Here is a 23,526-nt window from a genome sequence, read left to right as displayed (position 1 = left end):
AACTTATTCTTCCAAACCCTGAAGCTCAAATTGCCTGAGAAATAATTGGTATCTAATAAATATACAAATCAAGAGAATACCTTGCTAGCAAAATTAAAAAAAAAAAACAACTATCTATACTTAACAACCAAATGCAATTTTGTAACCAAAGCGTTCCTTAGCTATGATGGCAAGGCTATTTCTGTCTAAGACAACAGATACCAACCTAAAGCTGTGAAGAGCCCCAGGAAATACCAAGTCCCTCCCTTTATAGATCTTAAGTTTAGCAAGGTGCTTCTACTAACTCAAAAGTCAGGGTCTGATAATCATCATCAACCAATTTATAAGCTCAAAGTTAATTTCCAGTTGAACCTGGATTTATCAGTAAGGGTTGTCATTCTATGTTGAATCAGATTCTCCAACAAATAGCCACAGCCCCCAGAGAGAACTACACTCTACTCTGCTCACCTTTAAGGCTTTTTCTGAGGCCTTCCGACATGACTAGCATCAGACTTTTGAGGAAGGCTAGCCATTAGACAAGACTTTTCCCCACGATCTGACTGCTTGAAGTGACATCCAGGATCAGGTCGATCCTGTATCCAGGAATCATGACCCTCCCTGAGGCACCAGTCATCATGAGACAGTCAGTGCACTTTGGCACTTCTTGAAAACCACTGGGCTGCTCCTTTAGCTGAAAGGAAAAAAAACATCAAAACCACAACAAACAAAACAAAGGGGGGAAAATCAGTAATTCAATCTGAAAAGACAGAGCGTGGGGAAAAATATACCAAAACAGCCTTGTCTAGATCCAAATGCAGCCTTGCCTTGATGTAAAGCACATAGTTTCAATGTCTTTCTAGTCACTGCACTAAGGTTATTTCTAACATAAAAGTCTAAAAAGTTTAATATCTACTGTATTACATCTGAAAAGAACAATTGGAAGTGGAAATTAAATAAAAACTATGGAAATACAGCTAAATAAGTATAATCAAGGTATTTATAAATGGCTAAGAGCCTAAGGGTTATTTACAAGAGTGCACCATAGTTCAGGAGACCATATACTCAACATTTTCATTCTCTCAAAATTGTAATCTGACGTGAAGAAGCATGAACACCCAAACAGGCTAAGTTTAACAGAAGACTGCCCATCTATGAATAGCCTTAAATAAAAAATTAGACTAGTATTCTCTAATTTAAGACACTAGTACACAGTGTAACACACACACACAGAGACACACACACACACACACACACACTGCTCTTAACCTAGCATTCTGTAGAATTTTCGATGCTTGAAATAAGCAATTTTAAATGGTCATATTATGTTCTTAAATTTCAAACAAACTTTAAAAGCTGATTTAAGGCTTATTTAAATCTGCTTCAAAGTAAAAAATTTTAACTATCTAGAGATAAAATTCTGCTCATTTCAATTTTTAAATACAAAATATTTTCCAAAAACATAACATTAAAAGGCAAGAAAGTCTTTCAGGTAATTGTTTTAAATGTTAAATTATAACTCTTTAAAACATCATTACCTGAAACGTAGTGATACTTTGTCAATTACTTTATCTTCCTTTCTCCTCCTTTTATCACCCACATCTCAGTCAACATTACCAAATATCCACATAGATGCCCAAGTTGGAAAGTGGAAAATAATACTAAACCAGTGTATTTTTACTTATTTGAGAATATGATTAAAGCTATGGATCTCTTTACCCAGAAGAATGTTCGTGCACGCAGATAGATAATGTGTAGATATGATGTCAGTAAATTCACAGAACTCTCTTCAAACCAAGCATGGACACTACATTCAGGACTCCTGTCAAACACTTTGCCTTTTTTCTCCAAATCATCTTTGAAAACCTGCCTAGCTTACCTACTGAACCTCTCAGAATTCTGCCTTCCTATCCAGCACTAGCTAAGTTTTGGCATTCCCCATATCTTCTTCTGGGTTGTTACATGTAGTTTGCTAACTCTTCTCACCTTGCCACTCTCCAGTCCATCTTCTTTCACCTTGCTAACACAGTAACTTTACTAAAATGCAAATCTGATCATGTGACTCACCTACTTAAAATCTTCAGTACCTTCCCTGCGAATGCTAACAGAATGAAGTCCTGTCTCTTTAGGGTGCTATCATCTGCTCCCTAACTACATTTCAAGCATCTACTCTTCTTACCTACATTTTCCATACTCCAGGTGAAAAATTTATAATTTCCTGATACACTGTTTTCGTGTCTTCATGCCTTTGCATACTGTTTCCTCTTCCTGAAATGCCATGGCTCAATTCCTTACTCTTCCCTCAACACTTTACTCCTTTGTTTATGCTGTCTCAGAACCTTCTGTTTATTTCTGCCATGAGATTTATCTTAATGTATTACAAATGTTTATTTACTTGCCTGTCTTCAAAGATAATACGTTTTCTAGCCTTGCTTAATTCCATCTGTGTGTCCCCAGTACCTAGAACATAAATATAGAACTAAATATAAATGTATGGAGCTGCCACTATTCTTATACACAGCCAAAGTTACTATGTATTACAAGGAAAACTGTTGCTAAATTAATTTAAAATATACTTTCATAATTCAAAACCTAAAGAATTCAGTCTGGAAGGGTATTTTTGTAGCAACTGTCTAGAAAATTAAGTGCAACTATCACCAATTCTTTATAAACTGCTCTCATTTGGTAAGGTGGGGGATGTGTGTGTGTGTAATGCTAATTACATGGACATCCAAATCAGGAATTATGGCTTAGTAAGGATACCAGAATACTATACAATCCTTTGGATAAAAATTCCTAAGCCAGGGACAAACACATGACAGATAATATAAATTAACTGCTCCTCTCTTCTTAGCCTCTCTCCTCATATGTGGGGTCTAAGGAGAGTCCTCAACACAGCATAATGTTAAGCAGTAACTGCAGATTGACTGCAGTCAGCACAGAATTTTTTGGGGCTATTCAATATATATTTGCTTGATATATTTTAGAATACATATTCTAAATATATATATTTATATATTTTCTATATATATATATTTCCATTTATATGTTTTATATTTCTATTTATATAATATTTATATATTTACAATATAAATTATAAAATATATCAAGCAAATTAGAAATTATCCTATTAAAAATATCCACAGAATGCCAGTTCCATATCCCTTGGAAACCCGTTCCCAAATTTAACAATTCTAAAGGTCAAGAATTATTTTTTACCTAAAAAAATACTTTTTGCTGGCCTTCTAAGTCAAAAACTTCTACTTCTAGCTTTCTTTTTTTTTTTTTTTTTTTTTTTAGAGATGGGGTTTCTCTATGTTGGTCGGGCTGATCTTGAACTCCTGACCTCAGGTGATCTGCCTGCCCCAGCCTCCCAAAGTACTGGGATTACAGGCGTGAGCCACCGTGCCCGGCCAACATTTCTAACTTTCTAACCTGTTTTGTGGAAGTTGTTCATTTTCACATGCTTTTTGTGTAGCTTAAAAAAACTGTGGTTATATTGTGTTCTAAAACGATAGTTACCAAATTTGACTGTACATCAGAATCACATGGGACACTCTAAAAATACAGATTCCCAGGTCCTTACCCAGATCAGCTGAAACAAAATTTCCAGAAGAACAACAAAGGCATGTGTATTTTATAAAGCATACTAGGTGATTCTGATGCAGCCATTTCAAAGCTACCATTCTAAATACCACAGTACTTTATTTATATATATGAGCCAGAATTGGATAGTAACAGAAACATCTCTAAATAAAATTTTCCTTACATATATAGAATCTCTTATTGCTTGTTGGTTCTGACAGGCTAATAAACACAGGGTGAAATTGCTTCACCCTCTAAATAAAAACTATTTCCCTATATCGTAACAAAGAATTCTAGATAGCGGCATAGTTACTGTAGCCATACAGCTTCCTTAGAACGATCAACCAGCATTTCTTTTAAATTTCTCCATTGTTTTGTTTGTCTAGAAGTGCTCAAGAGTCTTTCTTACCACATGATCTTGAAAAAAAAGTATATCAGTAAGAGTACTGCAAATGTAAATTCTGCAAATTTACTATAATATTAAATAGAAATATTTCATCAACTTCTTTATGCATTATAATTACATATTTTTAAACTACTAATAACTGCAGAGGTATATATTTCTATAACATACCAGCAGTAATAAATCCATAAGTTGAGAGAACAGGGACAAAAATATGAGTAGAAAAAGAAATACAAGTGATCTACATTCAACAATTCTTTTTAAATGTTCTTGGAAAGATGAATTGACAGAGACTAACACATACAGTAGTGTTATACATATATTTAGAGCATCTGAATCGAAAATCAGTAAGACAAGAGCTAATCTTCAGAGTGTTCCTGAGTCCCTAGTAATATCAATATGAAGAGGCTACTACAAGATAAACATGAAAATTCGAACACACGTACACACAGATAAAATGTTTGATATTTTCTATTATACCAATGTGGCATCCCTCAAAATTCCTTACAGATCTTTCTTAAAAAGAGAAAGTTCCCCAAACTTCTAAGTGTCCTGGGAAAACCAACTATTTTAAATATATGTTTAAAAGTCTTTACACAATGAAATCAGAGTTTTGACAGCCTTTGGCACATACTTTTAACGATTTTAGTGAGTAAAAACATTTTATAGGAGGTAGGGGAGGAAGCTGTGATTTTTAAATCATTTCAGATATTAGAAACAGATTTCAAAAATTTCTGGCCTGTCTTTTAATCATTAAGAATTAAATGCACATAATAATTATGAATCTTTGCCAGTCAAAGTAAATTAAACCCATTTACGTTACCTAGAATTAACCATATCTCAAAGAATGGTGGACTTTTGCATCAATTTTTGAGAACCGACAAGTTAGAATAGAAGACCCCAACCCACAGCCATCTGAATACACAGCTGAGACTACTCATTCTCTCTCTATGAACCCATGCTCTTACTGAATATCTATCCCAAGAAGTTATATAAGTAGTTGTCCTAGTTTGACTCAAAAAGCTGGGATAGCTAATAAGAAAGTAAAACTCTTCTCAACAGATTACTTTGGCTGCAAATATCTTTCTCAACGTTAGCCTCCATGGCAATCATAACATTGGTAAAGAGATAATAGAAGGACTCTCCAGCATATAGAAATCTCAATATTTGAAAGATAATACTACTATTAGCACTTTCAAGGAAGAGAAAAATAACTGCTACACTATCCTGGAATGTGATTCATCACTAAGAAAGTACTGGCAGGATTTCTTCTGGGCTCCTTTATTGAGCAATATTCGTTAGCCACATGTTCCTGGAATCATAGTACAGAATAGTTTTCCATTGCAAAGCAGTACTAGAGAGGATTATCTGCAGATATCAGAAGAAAATCTTTTTCAGTATCTCTAATTATAATGTATTGGTTCTACCAAAACATTTGCCATCTCAGTTATATAACATAACAAACAGTACTGAGTATTTGGACACAGGTTTGTTTACCAACATCAAAGGTAACTACTAAGGAAGTAAGCAATATAGTTTCCTCATGTATCAGAATTCAAAGTCCTATTCTAATGCACTCCTCATAAGTGAAAATGCTGCAAACAACCAGTTTTATGAAATAGCTCCATTTTTTTAAAAAAAAGGCCAAATACATACACACAAAATTAAATCCAAGCAATCATCAAAACTCCTAGATACAGTTATCCAAAAATACTACACTAGAAACCTATTCATGACACCTCAGAAAATGGCCTGGACTTTTATTAATGGGACCCAAAGATATAATTAAAATAATAAATTAATGTAAAATGATTTATTAATGTAAAATGTACAGCTCAAGATTTTCACTCATAATATAGCTGTTACTTCTCTTTCCTAATTCATAACACATTGCTAAGTAACGAGCTATCCCAGAGAACACAGTATGCCTACATTTTTCTGACAAACAAGTTAAAAGAAATTGGTTCATTTGGGCCTATACATATTAGCCAGGTCAACAGACAGTATATGGCACCACATTTTTCCTATGGCTAGGAAAACTATTTTCTAGGCTAAAAACAACTTTACCCTAAAATTCACAGATATAAGCTAGGAGCCATACCCTATGTCAAATCATCCATAAGATGCTTGAAAATTCAGTCATTCAAAAATGAAATTATACTATAAAAATTCACATTATACAAGATTTGACACATGACAGGTAATATTAACCCTTCCCCTGCTTTAGTACTCCCACACACTTAGTATGTATCCCTACTTTATCCCCTACTTTATCACTCATAAAACCATTTAATAAGTGATTTACCCCATAATACTGTGAACTTTAAAATTAAGAGCCAGGTATCAATCTTGTTTATCTTTGTTAACCTCATTGCCTAGAAATGGTCTGGTCATAATAGTTTTTCATGGAACACTGAATAAGAATGACTACCTAAAAGACACATATAGAAAGCTGAAGTAGACAAATAAGCAGGTAAATAGAAGATAAATTTTAAGAACACACAAAATTAGAATCAAGCAAAAAGGCAGTAAGCATATCAGGAAGAAAGCACTGGTCTGGAGCTGCTGGAATGTCTTTGGAATTGATAAATTCTAATCTAGACTTCGGCAGTAACAAATATTGTAACTTAAGCAAATCACTCTGCCTTAAAACAGCAAGAACATTTACTCCTGAAAAATAGCACCAACAGAATAGATATAATATACAATGTTAGATGACATGACTCTTAAGCAAAGGATATCATATAGGTGAAATACACAACTCCATAAAAAGTAATAGGTCATATCAACGGCAGCCACAAGCCAACCAAGAATTATGTGCACAAATCTCTAATGTGGAAATTAATGACACATTCACACATTCAATAAATCCAAAAAAAGAATCAAGTTCTGTCAGAGGCAAAGGTGAGGAGATGTGTAAAGACAGAGATATAAAAGTAAAATTATTATTCCCTAGTAGGAACCAGAATACAGATCATATCTAGCATTCATACACACGCACAACACATACACAAGAACAATACAAAAAGCATCTTCATGCTTTTCTATAAATTGAAAAGCTCCTTAAAACAAATAACATAATTATTTAGGCTAGAATAGTTCACAATATCTCACAACATTTAGCAAAAATTAATCTGGGATAACTTTCTCTTTGCTCCAACAAGAAGAATCTTTTCTCATTAAGAAGAAAACATGTAGGGGATCAAAGACATTCCTAACTTTGAATACCGAAACAACTCAAAAGCCTATGTTCCAACTGCAAAATAATCTACTTTTGCTTTAAAATAAATGAACCTTCCACCTCAGATAAAAAGTTGCAATGGTAATCAGTTTTAAACTCGATGACCAGATTCAATACAACAATATCTATAATCAATACTTTTTTAAAATATAAGCTCTGTTGTCAGTACTATGCTAGTATTGTAAAAGATAAAAGAGAACTAAAAGGTAAGATCTCTGCCCACAGGAAAACCTTCTTAACCTTATTAGCAAGGTACAGTAGTTTAAGGTTATAATAAACACAATGCCCTATTTTTCCAAAATCCTTCCCAAGGAAAGACCTAGGAAGAAAGGTGAGCAATTCCAATACGCATGTATATTTCAAGATACTTTTAAGTTGTAAGAAGTCCCCACAAAACAAATTTTACAAACAAAATAGATCCAGACATATGGGAACAAAATACACTGTACTCCAAAGGGCATTTCTACAAAGGCAGTAGACAGCACCTCAAATGGATCACCTCATACATCAGAAAACAGAAATGACTTCTCAACCAAAATCATTAAGAACACAAAACACACATTAAAAAGACTTCTAATTTGTTAAAATAAAGTTGAATGAAGCTGTTAATTATTATGGGTCCTCTTAAGAAAGAAAAATTAGTTTGAGAACTTCAAATTTAAAACGACTTTTTTTTTTTTTTTGAGACAGAGTCTTGCTCTGTCACGCAGGCTGGAGCGCAGAGGTGCGATCTCATCTCACTGCAACCTCGGCCTTCCAGGTTCAAGCAATTCTCCTGCCTCAGCCTCCTAAGTAACTGGGATTACAGGCATGCACCACCATGCTGAGCTAGGCTAATTTTTGCATTTTTAGTAGAGATGGTGTTTCATCATGTTGGTCAGGCTGGTACTGAACTCCTAACCTCGTGATCCGCCCACCTCAGCCTCCCAAAGTGCTAGGATTATAGGCATGAGCTACTGTTCCAGGCTAATGACATCTTTATTGCTTGTTTTTGTTTTTTGTTTTTTTTAATATAATCCATGTCTACCTGTTTCTGAAAGTAGCAGGCCCGTAACTGGCTGTACATGTTAACTAGTCTAAGAAAGCCCAAAAGCTCAAGTTCAGCTGTGGAGCATTCCAAAGCTACTGATAATATATAGACTGTAAATTATTTAATCATGGATTATAATCTACCTAAATTTTTCAGCTCTATCTCCACAAATTATATCCTAAATTCCCTTTAATATCAACTGTTCAAATAAAACAATTCTAGCTCTTTTCCCTCAAACCAATATCAGAGAATTATATTTCTTTAGTGGTTCCAATGCCTCATGAAAGTACAATACTATGTACTTTTCTTTACAGCCTACTAACTACTTTCATATACATTATTTCAGACTTCCAATAACCCTAAGAAGTAAGGCAAATGTTATTTTCTTTATCTCATGGAGAAGGATATTTAGAAAAGTTAGGTCACTGGTACAAAGTTTATTGCTAGAAAGTAGTTGAAAAAAGACTGGACCCACATGTCCTGATTCCACGTCCAATTTATATTCTGTAATGTCATACAAATAAAAGTAATTCTAAATGCTACTAAACTTAAAATGTATACTTTTCCTGCTTAATTAAACCCTTGTAAATACCATGGAATTAAAATTAAGATACTAAAGCAAATGCAAATGGTAAAGTGCCATTTAAACAATCACCTTTCTGTATCAGCCCATGTTAAAGAGCAGTTCAAATACTATAGTAAAAACACCTTAAAATTAAAAAAAATATATGTTGTATTCATTAAACCACACCACACACAACTCTGCATAATGAATGTTGGTGTAGAATAGGTAAGGTTAGCTATAAATTTTTTATAGCGCTGGAGGAAGTGGCTCATGCCCGTAATCCCAACATTTTGAGAGGCTGAAGCAGATGGATCACCTGAGGTCAGGAGTTTGAGACCAGCCTGGCCAACACGGCAAGACTCCATCTCTACTAAATATAACAAAAATTAACCGGACATAGTGACTCATGCCTGTAATCCCAGCTACTCAGGGAGCTAAGGCACGAGAATCGCTTGAACCCAGGAGGTGGAAGCTGCAGCGAGCCGAGATTATACCACTGCACTCTAGCCTGGGCAACAGAGTGAGACTCTGTCTAAAAAAAAAATTATTTATACTACATTTGACTTAGAGAAAATAAAAATGTCCAAAAACCTTACTTTTCCTAGTCTTAACCTCTTCTTTCCTTTGCTATACTCTAGGCAAAGAGTCTCCATAGTCATTGGATTGCCAAGGATGATCCACTGAAATATGGGAAGAAATTATTAGAATGCTGTTTCCCTTTTTTTTAATTTGGAAAAAAAAAAAAAGGAATTTATTTTACTATTTATGTTACAGACTGACACTGTCACCCTCACATAAACTCATAAATACACATACAAACAGTGTGGGTATGCTCAAACACTTCTCACGGAAGGGCTTCTTATTCAAGAAAATAAGAACCCTGCTACAAACAAAGATGGGCCGTAGGAGACAGATGACTCTAAACTGAATCAAATAATCAACGAGAGAACCTATTAAAGGTGTTCAATATCCTATACAAATAAAGATTGTTCAACTGCATTTGCATAATCCATGTAATATAAGCACAACTTACCTCATCCTGGACTCCACTGGTGGTAGTCAACTTGCTCCCATCAGTAATTGTGATAATTATTGCTGGCTCCAAGAAAAAAGGGTTTCTTCCCTAAAGTCAAAAAACACATTATCACATAAAGGTTTAGACTTTAGCCTAAGTTTTTCAAGTAAAAAGTCAATTCTCAGAACAGCATGTATACAATCTCCCTTTCTTGTTTCATTTTACATGTAGTATATACCTGTTTATACATTTTATGATATAGAAGGACACATAAACTTAACAGTGATTAACCCTGAGAAAGGGGGATTAGGTAGAGTTAGGTAGAGAAAAAGGTAGATTTTTTCACTTCTTTATACATTTGTGTATTGCTTTCATTTTTAGAATGAGAATATTTACGTAACTGAGAGTACTTAATTTCTTAAAAGGGACCCTATTAGTTCAATTCTAATAATTTGACTTTTTTAGATATTACAAATTACAATAAAAAAGAGCATATCCTGAGAAATTTTTTTTTTTTTCTGAGAAATGTTATTAAAGAGGAAGGCAAGACAGTAGGTGAACATTATCATAAGGTATGCATGTAATCAAAATGTCTAAGCAAATATCTAGGTAAATGGTTTGAAAGATTTTAAGACCTATTTCTATGGAAATGGTAGGGCTAATCTAAGCTCAGCTAAAATGTAACAATAGTACAAGATAAAAAGTTTAAAAAATTAAAAATGGTTACCTAAAGAAAATGCTTGGAGAGGAATGTACAAAAATAGTGGTAGCAGAAGCAATGGAACAGAGCAGCACAGGCTCTCAAATGTTCAATATAGAAGATGAGATAACATCAATAGCTTCCATTCAAATCTCTGGCCAACCCACTCTACTAGCACAATGATCAGATACAGGCGAAACACTTGGTAAGGGACTAAGACAAACATACGCTTGCCTTTTCCATATAAATGACTCTCATTCGAGGGACTGACAGAACTAAGACCAAAAGATATAAATTTCAAGAGGGTAAATAAACCTTGTGTTTGAAATCAAAGTTATCAAATTATCTGCCACTAATGGTAGCAAGAACTGAATGAAGATTTCTTGGATAAAATGTAGAACTGTGTATGACACTTTTTTTAATGTGCATGAGTCACTTGGAGATCTTAAAAACAAAAGGCAGTTTCTGATTCAGTATGTCTGGGATGAAGACTAAGATTCTTCATTTCTAACAAGACTACCGGCTAGAAGACACTAACAGCCACTGTCCATACTTAGAACAGCAAGAATGTAGAAGAGTTATAAGCATATAATATTCTATGGTTCTATAACTTCATAATTCTCAGTTCCTAATATAATATATACATAATATTTGTTGAATGAATTTACAATTATAGTAATTATATGATTCCAACCTAATCATCATAAATGGGGGGGGGAGGTGAGGGGAGTGGGGGATATATAATAGACCGTCTTGATCAAATCATTCAACTTGTAAGTGACACGTGTACTTTTCCAATTGGTGGCCAAGAAAAATATGGTTCCAGAGGGAGAAAGATTCCTTTGGTTAAACAAACTTAAAATATGTTAGACATAACCTCTAGAAGATTCTGATGCATAGCATCAGTAAAATGTCACAGGAGTCTTGCAGGGAGAAAACATGAATTAATTTATCCCTCCTTCCTCCTCTATAATATTCATGTTAAATAGAACTTATTTTACAGAAGCATTACATTACATTATCTCTCACACTATTCATCTTCAAAATATATAATAAATTCTAATAACATAGGGTCTTCTCAGGCAATGTTCATTTCCAACGCTTAGCTTTGATTGTTTCCCTAAAGTAAAATGCCTTTCCTTTTCCCTGCTCAAGCCTACCCAACTCCTACTCATTCCTTAAGGCCCAGTTTAAATCTTTCTATTTTCCATGAAGCCTTCCCTAATTACTCTGGGTCTTTAATAATCACCCCCTTCCTTCTTCATATTCTAATAGTGGGAGTTTTCCACTTTAAATTAAACAAATAAGAAGGGTAAATAAAATGTTTCTTTAAATAAAATTGGATTTGAGTGGTTTCATGGAGCACAATTTGAATACCACTTCCCTACAATATTTATCTTCTAACCTTTTCAAATAATTTTTAATTTAAATATGAATTAAAAACACACCATCTTACACAACAGCATGAATATACTTAACACTGCAGAACTATGCACTTAAAAATGGTTAAGACAGTAAATGCTTTTTAGCACAATTTATTAAAAAAAAAAACACAAAAAACTATCTTGTATTGTTTGCTATTGTTTCATGTGTTTGAATATCCTGAAGGCAAAGAGTATGTCATATTCTTCCATACCACTAAGCACTGGACACAAAACACTTCAACTTATTCACTGACTCACTGATTACAGCTTAATACAAACTTGCCTGGCTTCACAGAACCATTTAGGATTACTCAGTCTTCAACAAGATTCAAAAAAATGCATATACATGTTACCTTTACCGCAATATAAATGTGTCCTCCCCAAACTCAATGCATAACAACTCATGAATTTGCTGGGCTACTAGGGTATAAAAAGGAGCACTACCTCCCTCTTATGACTTTCAACCATCTACTATTTACTCATTCTTGTTAGCCATTCAAAGATTTATTGAGTGATTATATATACCAGGTATCGTATTAGATGTATGACATATAACACTAAATTTCTCTCTTGGTCTCTACCAGTAGTATTTTAGCTCAAAACTTGCCTAAGGGAGACAAAGAAAACCAAGAGGTCCTATTATCTTCGAAACTGTATTTTGCTTCCACTCTTAAAGCTTAACTACTTTTGTTGACTTGCTGCTTTTCAAAACCAAATCAGCAAAGCTCTAAAAGCTACCACAGCATGGATCAAATACTAGTAGTAGGGTCTTCTGTATCACTTCTACATTTTAACATAAACAAAATCAGGCCAGGCATGGTGGCTCATGCCTATAATCCCAGCACCCTGGGAGGCCAAGGCAGGTGGATCACTTGATGTCAGGACTGCCAAACCAGTCTGGGCAACATTGTGAAACCTTGTCTCCACCAAAAAATACAAAAATTAGCTGGGCGTCATGGCATGTGACTGTAAAGCCCAGCTACTCAGGAGGCTGACTCAGGAGGCTGAAGCAGGAAAATCCCTTGAACCCAGAAGACGGAGGTTGCAGTGGACCAAAATCGTTCCACTGCACTCCAGCCTGGGTGACAGAGTGAGACTGTGTCTCAAAAAAAATCAAATTTTCTAACCAAAAGTCCGACACCTATTCATTTTTATTCTCATATAAGCACATTGAGAATTATCTTTCAGAGGCAACAGAACTAGTCATATTTCTATTAAAGAACAACAATCTACCATGTAACAGACTCTTAGATGATGACATCTACCTGAAAGCTATTACTTTTTAAAGGCCTATAATGTTTACAAAATTAAGTTAAAATATATTAAAGCTTAACAGAAAGTCTGAGTTATTAAATTTAATTAAGCTAAATCCAGACACTAAAACCAAAGTTACTTTTTCTTAAACAAAACAAAGTTTTTAGTTGAAACTTGACTAGTCTTATACAAAACACTCTCCACCGAGGCTACCCTTAACAGGCCTGAAATTACTATAAGAAAAATAACATTACTGTTATAATATTGTCTTGATAATAACAATAAAGCACTTATTTCATTTGACCCTAAAAAACTTGGTGAGGTAAAATATTCAGGGAGATTAAATGATATAACTCAAGGTGGCTTAGATGTTAAGTGGCAAAGCCAGAACCTTATTAAGATATTCTAACTCTAAAATCCACATGGTCTTTCTGCATCTTCTGGAGGTCTGACAGCTACTAAATTCTCTTGTACATAATTCCATACCAACCTGGATTGTGCCATATTCACCCAACAAGGAATGGTGTTACAATCAGACTGTTTTGTTTTTAATATATTCTTTCTGCAATAAAATTAACTATACTAAGACTATTCCTTTACTTGGTAGATTTCTGTGATTCTGTAATTTCTTACCCATCAATTTCTTTATGTATAAAATCAATATATCTTCCCCCAACACAAACACACTGAAACAAAATAAAATATATAGCAATGTTTACTTTTAAAAACTATATAAATTCAACTCTCGGAGAGTATATACATAAACACAAAATAAAATAACAAGTTCTTTAGTGACTTTAAATTTTGGGAAAATCAGATAAAGATCAAACATAGAAAAAGAAAAATATTATCATCCTCATTGTACCAATTATCCCTTGTCATGCCTAAGATCCTTTCCTCTCTAAGATTAAAGAGCTTAGTCAGGAATCACACTAAGAAAAGCAATAATCAGTTACTATAAAAATTAGAATAATGATTTAAGTGAATGCAATTTATACACACGAGGTTTTTTTTTAATTTCTAGGAAAAATGTATTCCCATCTCTATTATATAAGTGTTTGACATTAACAAATTTATTTAAGCATGAATTTCTAAATCACTAGCAGAAAGTAAACGTTCCTCCAAGAAAGTTTTCTTATGTACCGTTTTGCACTGTTCCTTACATCGTCATCCTTTTCTGTCAACATTATTTTAACTAGCAAATTAAAAGTTTTAGTTTTCTGCCAATATTGTAAGATTTTTGTCATGTTTTACAAAAAATAAAGTTTTAACACTTCCAAAGTCTAAATGAGAATTACAACTTAATTACTGTAATATAATGTTATTCAGTATCTGGTGTCAAGCCTATGCAATTTAATAATTCCCAAATCCTTACACTTAAAAGCAATTATTTTACATTATTATGCCTAAATAAGTATGTTTATAAAGTCACTCAGTTGGGAAACAATCCTCTAGAATTTCTCTCAATATTCACTTTGGCCATAAAGTTATAAATAGCCTTTATCATAATTATAATAAGATATATATATATATATATAAACAACTAAGCTCTGCTACAACAAAGACAACCAGTAGAGGGACTAAAAGTTTACTTTTGCTATTAGCAGAATAAATTCACATTTTACTCTCAGAGCAGTGGTTCCTGGCATAACATACCACTAGAAAATATAATGCAAAATATAATGTTCTAGCTCTAGAGCTACTTACTAATGGGAGTCAATCTTTTCTGTCATTAAAATTTTTCATTTTAACTTTGGTCAAAGACCTCAAGTAAGAGTTTTGCCACAAGATAACATAAAGCAAAACCTTTTACTTCACTTAAAATTTCCTATTATAGTTTTTTCAACAGTTGATATGGTGTTAAATAACTCAGTTAAAGCATAAAATCTCAATAATAAGAAAATGTAAAGAATATAATTAATGTAAACAGATATTATCTACTAGAACCTATGTTATTTTAGAAAGAAAACACTTTTGAAATGTTACAACAAATTATTTGGAAAAAATTTTTTGAAAATATTTAAAAAAGGTAATTTCCTCCAAACATAAGCTAAACTGATCTCAGGAAAAGAATTATTTTCAATTACCTAAGAAACTGAAAATGTAGTGGAGGAGGGGCACAGGAATGTTATCGCACCCTTAAACAGGTCGTAACTAATCTTTTGATGTGCTAATCATGTTTGTCAAGTCAATAATTCATTGTCATTATTAAATACTGCTAATTTTTTTTAAAGGTTGAGGAGGTTCATTAAATTATGGGGATAAACATACAACTGGGTAATAACATATTACAAACAAAATAGAATTACTAAGTCAATAAAGGTCTCAGGTCTACATTTAAATCGATATTCCAGGCCAGAATTACAAATTTTATGTTTTAGATTTCAGTAAGATTATTACTTTTATTGTTAAAATCTCAAGTAGTGTAGTAGAAATGAGTCTTTTGATGTCAAACTCTAAAATATTCATCTTAAGACATTAATGCTGGCAAAATAATACCTTTGACTACATAAAAAACATCTCTAAAGGATACATTAGAAACTGATTAACCATGGTTGCCTCCACAGAATGGAAATACTATAACTTTGTATAATACTTCAACTATTTTTAACCATGTGCATTTATTATATATTCAAAACAAATACTCTTCAAAATTAAAATGTGTTTAGTATTCTAAAATAAAACTTTTAGAAAACCTGCTAGTATATAAAAATCTAGTAACAGAATACATTAAGGTCTATAGCTACAGGAAAACATGTCAGAATTCCACAGTATAAGAAATATATTTTTAGTTTCAAGTAACTCTGTTACACAATTGTGTTCTAATACAATTCCTCTATTCAACCACATAATTCCTTATGTTAAAAATAAAACAGCAATAAAAACAGATGAATACTATGGACTTGAGCAAAAGTAGGGAGGAATTCCATATATGTGTTTTATGACAAAGGAACTCCATCCTGGAATTTGATGTCCTAATAGATCAAATAGTAATAATGTTAAGAAATAGTAAGTCACCATAAGAACTGCAGAATTACCAAAGTTTGACTTTGTAAAAACAATTAACATTAGGGAAATCTAATAATTGATAGGATTAAGTATAACTGCAAAAAAAAAGTAATATAAACTCAATATATCTGAAATATTAATAATTTGGTAGAATTTGGGTTTTATACTTGAATTAGAATCTAAAGTTTGAATAAAATTAACAAACTGGTCTGGTGAATACCTAAAAAGTAATACCAGGCAAACAGTGTTTATGCTGGCATATAAGGAGTAATTAAGCTATCAGAAGCATAACAATAATTTTACTTAATAAATAGTAATATTCTAAGAATCTAATACATACATTAGATGGACTGGGGCCAGGCATCCTAGCACTTTGGGAGGCCAAGGCAGGAGGACTGCTTGAGGCCAAGATTTTAGGATAGACTGGGTAATAATAACTTGGGAAAATTTTATTCTAGTGAAGCATATAATAAAAAAATAGTTAGAAATACATTAAAAAATTAATGTATAAATAAAAACCAAGATGTAAACATTTTCAGGTGGAGTTATACAGCAATAATGTTAAAATTTAATTTGACCTAAAAGAAATCTGTCTAGTTTCTTAAGATTGATCACCTCCTTGAGTTGCTGACTGCCATAAAGTCTACAGATAATACTTTTGTAAAAGTCTGGTTAAATCCCATCTTGAACTCAGCAATGAACTCAATTTTAAACACTATGACAAGCAGACCTTGAATGTAGGGCAAAGCAGCAGACGAAAACCATTCTGGTTACTTCCTTCTAAACATCACACTACAAATATGGTCTCAAAAAAAAAAAAAAAAAATCAATTCCCGCACACAACTGTCCTACAAAAGATGGCGTGCTATGACAGCCTTCTACATAAATATCTTAAAATTCACAATTGAAAATGAAGAACTGCCTAAAAAATGTTTCAGATCAGAAAAGTTAGCAATAAAGCATTAAATTTTAAAAACAAACAAACAAAAAAGCATGATAAGCCCTTGGAAAACTCTGACAGTATATTGTTTCCCATATGCTATGGATGAAGGCCAATCTGAAAATAATTGGGTAAGGCTTAATGTGAGGTTAGGCGTGATGGCTCACACCTGTAATCCAACACTTTGGGAGGCTGAAGCAGGAGGCTCACTGGAGGTCAGAAGTTCCAGACCAGCCTAGCCAACACAGCAAAATCCTGTCTCTACTAAAAATGCAAAAATTAGTCAGGTGTGGTGGCACTTGCCTGTAATCCCAGCTACTCAGGAGTCAGAGATTACAATGAGCCAAAATTGTGCCACTGGACTCCGGCCTGGGTGACAGAGCAAGACTCTGTCTCAAAAAAAAAGATATAATGTGAGATTAGTTTTAAGGGGTCCCGCTTTGTAAAAAATGTGGATTTTTAGTTTTCAAGGAAAGAAATGATACTAACCCAACTTCACAAAGATTTTTTAGGAGTAAACAAATTTCTCTAAATCCATTACATAAGCATATATACATAGTTTCTAATAATCCATCTTGTTGATTCTGATTGAAACGCTTATTGATGCTTCTGCTAAATACCTTCACAAGTGTTTATAGATTTAAGATTTTCAAAGTAGGTAACATTTTTGGGAAACAAAAAAAAATCTAATACATAATACTTGTGCCTATCATTTAAAAAAAATGTTTAATAAGCCTTCCTAACCATACATACAAATCCACCAACAGTTTTACCTTAGAAATGCACTTTATGAAGAAACAGATGTCACATATGGATGACTACACAGATTGCTGCATGTTTTAGAATATTACTATAGCTCATTAAAATGGTAACTTTAAGAACATGGCAAGACAATCCTTTGTTACATTAAAATTTACAGTCACTATAATCTCATTTGGGATTAGACACTATCCATTCTGAATTAACAATAAAATTTAGAATAAAGACCTTCTATTCTTTCTACTACCTACTTAGGCTCGATCTTGTGGATGCAATCTCTTGGTTTTCCTTTCTAATTTATTGGTTTAAGAAATAGGATTGCACAAAATTAAAAGTTTTATATTCATTATTACATTACCTGCCAAAGTACATAAATGATCAAGATAGTTCACAACTCAGAAATCACCAGAGGACACCAAGAAATCATTTACATTACCTGCCAAAGTACATAAATGATCAAGATAGTTCACAACTCAGAAATTACCAGAGGACACCAAGACATCATTTTTGCTAATTCCTGATAATCCAAAAGTACTGTAGCTTGTCATTATCTTGCAACATCACCCACTGTCAGTTGCAGCCTAACCTTTCACGCTGCATATTCAATTATCTTCAATTCCTTATTTAAAACAATAGATTATTTTCAATTATTTCAGAATAATGCTGTTATTAGATGTTTCCAGTGTTGAAACCCAGAATAACCATAAGACTGCTGCTGTTTCCTAGTACCTAACAAGGTTCACTCACTTTAAAACAAAGGGAAAGTTTTACTCTAACACACCAGCATCAATCCTGTCATTTCCTAGCTACAAACTGCATCACCTAATAGTACTACAATTACTTCTCCTCACATATTCAGAACTGTTTTCATGTCTATAATAAAGTTTTATAAATAATATAATCCTTCCCAGGACCTTCATTAGGAGTCCCACACCTTATTTGGGCAAAATAGAAGGAAAATGTCAAAATGTCACAGATAAACAGGCAATAAAATCAGGTACATAGATAGCTGGGCGTGGTGGCGCACACCTGTGGTCCCAGCTACTCGGAGGCTGAGGCAGGAGAATCACTTGAACCTGGGAGGTGGAGGTTGCAATGAGCCAAAATCGCGCCACTGCACTCCAGGCTGGGCAACAGAGCGAGACTCCAACTCAAAAAAAAAAAAAAAAAAGGTATGTAGAGACTACAATAATTTTTGATAGGAGTAATCATTGGACCGAAATAAATTTGTCCTTTGGTTACAACTAGTCCTCTTAACTGTAAGATTTTTTCAAGTTATAGTACTTTTCATGTACAATTATCTCTCTCCACATACCAACAGTCAAATTTCCAATCACATATGCCCTTTAAAAAAAATCTTCATACCAAAAAATCCTTCCTAGGCTTATCCTATTATGTTTTTTCCTACATAAATCTACATGACAAAAGGAATTATATATTTTATATTTGACATTTCTTCTGGAAGATAACAACTTCCCCTAAACCCCCATCCCAAACATCACCAATTTGAATTCTAAAATATATAATTACAAAGTCCTAGAAATGAACTCTACTCTAAATTTCCTTAAGAAGTTTAAAACCTTTTCGGTTTTCAAAATTTTTCAAAATGTTTGTTTTTTCTTTAGCTAGAAACACTGGATATCTAGTTTTGATCAAGGACAGACCAAGTATATGACAGAGGTCCTGTAGGATTATTAACATAGCTGAAAAATTCCTATCATCTCCTGACATCTTAATAATCGAGACCCTGTGTGAGCCTAGGATAATGCATGTGAGTCTTAGTTTTTAACAAAAAAGTTTTTTTAGAAAAATAAAAACGTAAAAAATAGAAAAAAGCTTGCAGAATAAGGATATAAAGAAAACATTTTATACAGCTGTATCTTAAATCTTACTAAAAATGAGTTAAAACATTTTTAAAACTTAAAAGTTTATAAAACAAAAAAAGTAAGCTAAGGTTAATTTATTACTGGAGAGAGAAAATTTTCTTTAATAAATTTAAGGTAGCCTAAGTATACAATGTTTAGGTCTACAGCAGTGTACTGTCCTAAGCCGTCAGTTCACTCACCACTAACTCACTCACCCAAAGCAATTTCCAGTTCTGCAAGCTATATTCATAGCAAGTGCCTTATCCATGTGTACCATTTTTTATCTTTTATACCATATTTCTACTGTATTTGTCTATGTTTATATCTGTTTAGACATATGAATGCTTTTAAAAGTGTTAAAATTGCCCACAGCAATCGGTATTGCTACATGCTATACAGGTAGATGTATAGCCTAGGAGCAATGGGCCATATACCACATAGCCTAGGTGTATAGTAGTCTATCTCATCTAGGTTTCTGTAGGTGCATTCCATGAGGTTCCCACAACAGATCTGTCTAATGGTGCAGTTCTCAGAATATATTCCCACTGTTAAGCAATACATGACTATATAATGGGTTATGGAACAACCTTAATTCTGTTTTTTTAAAGGTTTCAGACTAAAAAACTTTTACCCTGTTAAGCGTTTACCATAATACTAGAGATGATAATCATCATCATAAACGCACTCCTAACATAGGCCAGGCAGGCACTTTTGCTAGGTGATTTACAAACATTACTTCTAATCCTCACAAAAGGTATAATCACAATTCTGTGGATGAGAAACTTGATGCTCAGGGAGGCTAACGGACTTTTCAAGACAATATAAGCTAGTGAGTGGCTGAACCAGGCACAGCCAGTTCTAACACAGCAGTTCTCTCCGTATTACCATGCTGCTTGTTCTGAAAAAAGCAAGATTAAAATACCCCTCTAGTACCCCATAATTTCATTTCTATAATATAAATAAGAGAAAACTCATAAAAATGATAATAGGTTGTTCTGTTGTACATCCCTTAATCTTTATCACAATTCTGCCAAATAATTTTTTTCATTCTACTTGTCTGGTGGGGAAAGTGAGGCTGAGAGGTTGTATGACTTGTCAGGTCACGAGTGGAATGGAAATTCATAAGTGGATCTGGTTATATTTTCTGAATCTTAAGACATAATGCTTAGAAATGTTCAAAACTACCTTAAGTTAAATGAAAACACGGTAGTTAACTCAGGTAAAAAGGTATAAATGGCTGGCATACTACATTAGAAAAATCGACTAATGAACAAAATTAATAGCTCTATATTAACTAGCTACACATCAAAAACGTTAAGAAATCAAAAAGTACCATTAAACATATTACAATCTAGGTCTTAAAGTAATCACAGTATAAAATCCTGTCAACTATCCCTTATGTCCCCAGGCCTCCCCCTGCCTTTATTTTTTTGAAAGAGTCCCACTCTGTCACCCAGGCTGGAGTGCAATGGCACGATCTTGGGTCATAGCAACCTCCACCTCCTGGGTTCAAGTGACTCTCCTGCGTCAGTCACCCGAGTAGCTGGGATTTTAGGTGTGCACCATCATGTCTGGCTAATTTTTGTGTTTTTGGTAGAGATGGGGTTTTACCAGGTTGGCCAAGCTGGTCTTGAACTCCTGGCCTTTAGTTATCCTCCCTCCTCAACCTCCTAAAGAGCTGGGATTACACACAGGTGTGAGCCACAGGGACAGCCCCTCCTATGTTTTTGACCATGATTATTATTTTATTATTATTATTATTTATTTTTTTTTTTTTGAGATGGAGTTTCATTCTTGTTGCCCGGGTTGGAGTGCAACAGCGAGGCTCACTGCAACCTTCACCTCCCAGGTTCAAGCGATTTTCCTGCCTCAGCTTCCTGAGTAGCTGAGATTACAGGTGCCTGCCACCATACCCAGCTAATTTTTGTATTTTTAGTAGAGACAAGGTTTCACCATGTTGACCAGGCTGGTCTCAAACTCCTGAACTCAGGCAATCCACCCACCTCAGCCTCCCAAAGGGCTGGGATTACTAGGCACGAGCCACCACACTCAGCAATTGATGATTTTCACTGTGCATTGCCCCCTAATCTGCAAGGGTTCTGGGTTCTCAGTAAACTTTTTATTCTTCATACTTGCTCAGATGCTACTACCTCTGAGAAGTCTTTCCTGGTTCATTCCCTAGCTCGGGGTCCCCAACCCTTGGTCCCTATTTGGGGTGGGCAACACAGCAGAACATGAGCAGTGGGCAAGTGAGCATTACCGTCTGGTCTCTGCGTCCTGTCAGATCAGCAGCAGCATTAGATTCTCATAGGAGCATGAGCCCTATTGTGAACTGTGCCTGAGAGGGATCTAGGTTATGCATTCCTATGAGAATCTAATGCCTGATGATCTGAAGTGGAATGGTTTCATCAGAAACCATCCCAATGACCTCTACCAATCCACGGAAAAATTGTCTTCCACAAAACCAGCTTGGTGCCAAAAAGGCTGGGGACCGCTGCCCTAAATTCGTTTACTTTCTGCCAAACAAAGGGAGGAAGGACTCCAACTAAAGCTAATTTTGAAACAAACAGTATTTGGATAGAATGTTACAAGCAAGACTAAATGTAACAGTGACAAAATGAAATGTTTCCCTTTCAAACAAGAACTGAAAGAAATCATACTGCATTACAGAACTATAGTCAAAACCTAAGAAAGCAATTCAGACCCACTGGTTATATATTTAAATAAAATGTTATTAAATAATATACAAGTTACTAAAAAATCTGTATAACTGTTCTATCACCAATCACAATTTTTTTAATATTTCATAAATGTGAAGAAATTAAGCATTTTAACCTTTCCTGGCCTTTTCTTCACCTACAAAATGAGAAAAATTGAGTGAACTTCTAAAATCACGTCCATTCTAAAGCCCTATGAAACAATAATAACAAAACACAGAAAGTTTAATGAAAAGTTTTGCCAGTAGATGCAAATGTTCAACTTTTTAAAAGAGTATATATTTTAAAATACACTAAGCTTCACACTTCAGATTTGTGTATTTAAAACTCAATAAAAATTTTAGATCAGAAAATACAGACAAACCAAAACAAAACAAAAAAACTTTAGTATTCTGTTTAAAGTCTGGCAACCATGGTAAACTTTTATAGACTAATAGTAAGACTAAACACAAAGTTTACATAAGGAAATTACTTTTTTAAAGCTGAGTACAATGGCAAGAGACTGCAGTCCCAGCTACTCCGAAGGCTATGGTGGGAGGATCACTTGAGCCGAAGAGTTCAAGACCAGTCTGGGTAACGTAAAAAGCCTTTGCATCTAAAATTTTTTTTAATTAAAAAGCCCCAAAAAACAAGAAAAGCTCACCAAGAATAATTTAATTGTAGAGTATAAATCTGAGTAAAGGTTATTATGGCCAAAAATCATTTTACATATTTAAGAAACATTTCAAATTATAAAATATTATATAATCTTTTTGGAGAAATCTATGACATAAACATGACTAAACAATCCTTTTAACTAATTTTGACCACAAATGACCTTAACTCAAAATAAACAAATAAGACCAATTCTTTCAAATATTAGATTTGTTACTGATCTTTTAATTTCTAGCTATATATAATTTAATCATAATTATGGATATTCCTCCTATATCAAGAGAAAGTAAAATGCTCTTTAAAGGAGAAGTAGAATCTATTCTTTTTATTTTTTGTATTTTTGCGTTGTTTTTTTTTTTTTTTTTTTTTTTTTTTTTTTTTTTTTTTTT

General features: G+C 33.7%; 1 protein-coding gene and 1 long non-coding RNA gene across 3 annotated transcripts in view; both read right to left on the bottom strand.

Annotated features, from left to right (window-relative positions):
- INTS6 (integrator complex subunit 6) overlaps positions 1 to 23,526 on the bottom strand; it is a 90,898-nt gene that overhangs the window by 58,417 nt on the left and 8,955 nt on the right. Inside the window, exon 4 of one of the 2 annotated variants that reach the window (XM_032294568.1) lies at positions 9,834 to 9,923. In XM_032294568.1, coding sequence (XP_032150459.1) covers positions 9,834 to 9,923 — 90 coding nt within the window. Of the gene's footprint in view, positions 1 to 447; positions 671 to 9,833; positions 9,924 to 23,526 lie in introns of those variants that run through there. The other variant, XM_032294569.1, reaches the window with a different exon arrangement.
- On the bottom strand, positions 17,654 to 21,309 carry LOC116562376. The gene is made up of 2 exons (XR_004273900.1): positions 18,338 to 21,309; positions 17,654 to 18,259 (listed from the first exon to the last, which is right to left on the bottom strand). It is a non-coding gene; the product is annotated as an uncharacterized LOC116562376 (long non-coding RNA).

Source organism: Sapajus apella, unplaced genomic scaffold (assembly GCF_009761245.1).
Source record: "Sapajus apella isolate SASKATOON/1434 unplaced genomic scaffold, GSC_monkey_1.0 scaffold32, whole genome shotgun sequence".
Lineage (NCBI taxonomy): Eukaryota > Metazoa > Chordata > Mammalia > Primates > Cebidae > Sapajus > Sapajus apella.
This window is presented reverse-complemented; position numbering and strand designations above follow the sequence as displayed.